Consider the following 2,370-nt stretch of genomic DNA (forward strand, 5'->3'; position numbering starts at 1 on the left):
CCCGCACCATAGGACTGGAAGGGACCTCGAGAGATCCCCTAGCCCGGTCCCCTGCCCTCGGGGCAGGGCGAATTACCGAGACGCGCCGCTCCCCGCCCTGTGCCCCGCCCAGCCCCCGAGGCGCCGCCTGCCCCGGCCCGACCCCCGCGCTCCGGGCAGCGGCTGCGATAGTCACCATACACCTCGAGCGCTCTGTCCTGCTCCATGGCCGGGCCCCCCTGCGCATGGTCCCCGCTATGGAGCCCGGAGAGCCGCAGCACCCTGCCCAGCGTGTGCGACAGCAGCCCGGACACCAGCGACATCCTTCCGCTCCGCCATCGGAGAGAAACAGCCCCGCGCGGCCACCGTCCCCGCTGCCCGCCCCGGCAGCTTCCGGATAGGCGACGGCGAGCGGGCGGGGCCAGACTACGGGGGGCGGGGCATAGAGGGCACGCTGGGGAACTGACAGGGGTTGAGGCAGGGCCCGGGCTCCGAGGGGCGGGGGAAGAGCTGGGAGCCTGGAGGATAGAAGGAGGGTTGGAAAACGACTACATTGGCAGCACTGCGGGGGTAACTAGTTGACCACTGGAGGAGGATGGGACAGTTGGGGGGTGTAGGGAAATCCCTCCGTGCTGTCAGTTCATTTGTACTGTCGTTGTGTGGCTGAAACAATCTGGATTTGAGCAGGTCTGAAATTCCCTCCAGCACAGGGCAAGAGTGGTGCCTAGGCTCTGATCTTGCAACAACCTCTGCTGGCACAAAGAACAGGAGTCCTCGTGGCACCTTAGAGACTTAACAAAGTCCCCTTCCTTGCAGCTGCCAACTCAGTGCGGAACGGGGGCCAGTGTACACTACAGTACAAAACGGATCAGCATCTAAACTCGTGGCTGCAGCAGACATAAAATCCCAGATATAAACCATTTGTTGGGATCGTTGCTCCTCTGCTTTTCCTGCAGTGAGAGCAAGAAATAGGTTAACTGGAGAACGGCCTTGTGTCATAGATACATACACATCTGCACTCCCAGTTAAACCAGCCTCTGACTTTATACAGGGCCGTAGCAACAAAGAACGTGGCCCCCTCCGAACGTGGCCCCTTCCTAACATATGTCCGGGCGGGGCCCCTTACAATGCAGAAACTGGAATGCGGTATTTATTTTGCCACTTTTAGGGGCCCCCTTCCTTGCGGGGCCCCCTCCGGTCGGAGGGTACGGAGGGCGCTCGCTACGCCTCTGACTTTATAGTTTGTGAGGTGCACAATCTAGTTGCTGGAATTTAAATACTGTTGTAGTACTTGCTTTGGAGGACTACTAGGTGTTATTGTTTTATTTCCAGTGGGTATTTTACACCAGGAAATTGTATTATGGAATGTCTTTGTGGGGGAAGGAGTCATGGGAATGTTTTAGGATATTTTGAACCTATTAAATTTGAGTTTCCCCTCAAATAAATGATAGTGTTGACTCATGCACAGGAGCAGAGTAAAAGGTCTCTGGCACTCTGCTTTGAGAAATCATGCTACTTTCAAATATTAGTACCCTGTAAGATTTTCAGAGAGCAACGGATAAAGTGGTAAGCTTCATCTCCATTACAAAATGATTAGTCAAGGTCAAACCAGTTAGGAGTTACAAAATAGAAAATGGATGGTTGGACAATGGGAATTACGGCTTAAGTTTGATCCAGATTCTAGGCCCCTTCTAAATTTCTTGAGTGCCGACTACTTGCTCAAATGTGCATGTCCCCAGGCTCAGTGACTAAGATTGCATCTGAGGTTAGGAGATCACTGAAAATAGAAGTCACAGCATAGAATACTTCATCTAAAATGGACTAGCTGGCAAGCAACCTATCCAGAGATCCTCCTGATCTGAGCAGACAACTCGTCTCAGTGTGGAGTGGCCCCATAGACTACCAATTTCACCGCTAGCACGCACGAAGACTACAAATCCCAGCATGCAATGCTCCCTGTGGCTACAAGAGCCTCTGGGCTTTACCGCAAGGCATTCTGGGAGTTGTAGTCTCAGTGGAATGTCCACTTCCTAAAGCGAAGAGAGAGATTTCCGGGTTTCCTCGGACCCAGCGAGTCGCATCAGATTGGCCGGAAGTAGTGCCCTGCGCAAGATGGCCGCGGCCCTTGTCCCCCCGCTGAAGCCGGAAGTTCGGTCTGAGGGGGAGCTGGCTGGCAGCCCCTAGGAGGATGGAGGGCGCGAAGGGGGAGCTGCGGGTGCTGCTGGTGCCCCTCGCCCGGGAGGCCCGGAGCCCGCTGCGGGACACAGCCCTGGTCAAGCTCAACAGGGCGCAGGACGCGCTGGGAAGCCTGCTGGTCTCGGGGGGGCTCCACCTCAGGTCCCTGGCTTGTGGCAGGGCTGGCCGGGCCCGCGGCAGCCCCACCCCGGCACC

General features: G+C 56.4%; 1 protein-coding gene across 1 annotated transcript in view; it reads right to left on the minus strand.

Moving 5' to 3' along the window:
• Window positions 1-370, minus strand: part of CIAO2A (cytosolic iron-sulfur assembly component 2A) — a 10,675-nt gene extending 10,305 nt beyond the window's left edge. The window contains exon 1 of the mRNA XM_026648414.2: window positions 176-370. Coding sequence (XP_026504199.1) covers window positions 176-302 — 127 coding nt within the window. The 5' untranslated portion in view covers window positions 303-370. The remainder of the gene's footprint in view (window positions 1-175) is intronic.
• Between the last annotated feature and the right edge of the window lie 2,000 nt (window positions 371-2,370).

The sequence above is a fragment of the Terrapene carolina genome, unplaced genomic scaffold (genome assembly GCF_002925995.2).
Source record: "Terrapene carolina triunguis isolate 2854851 unplaced genomic scaffold, T_m_triunguis-2.0 Scaffold67, whole genome shotgun sequence".
In the NCBI taxonomy this organism is placed as follows: Eukaryota; Metazoa; Chordata; order Testudines; family Emydidae; genus Terrapene; species Terrapene triunguis.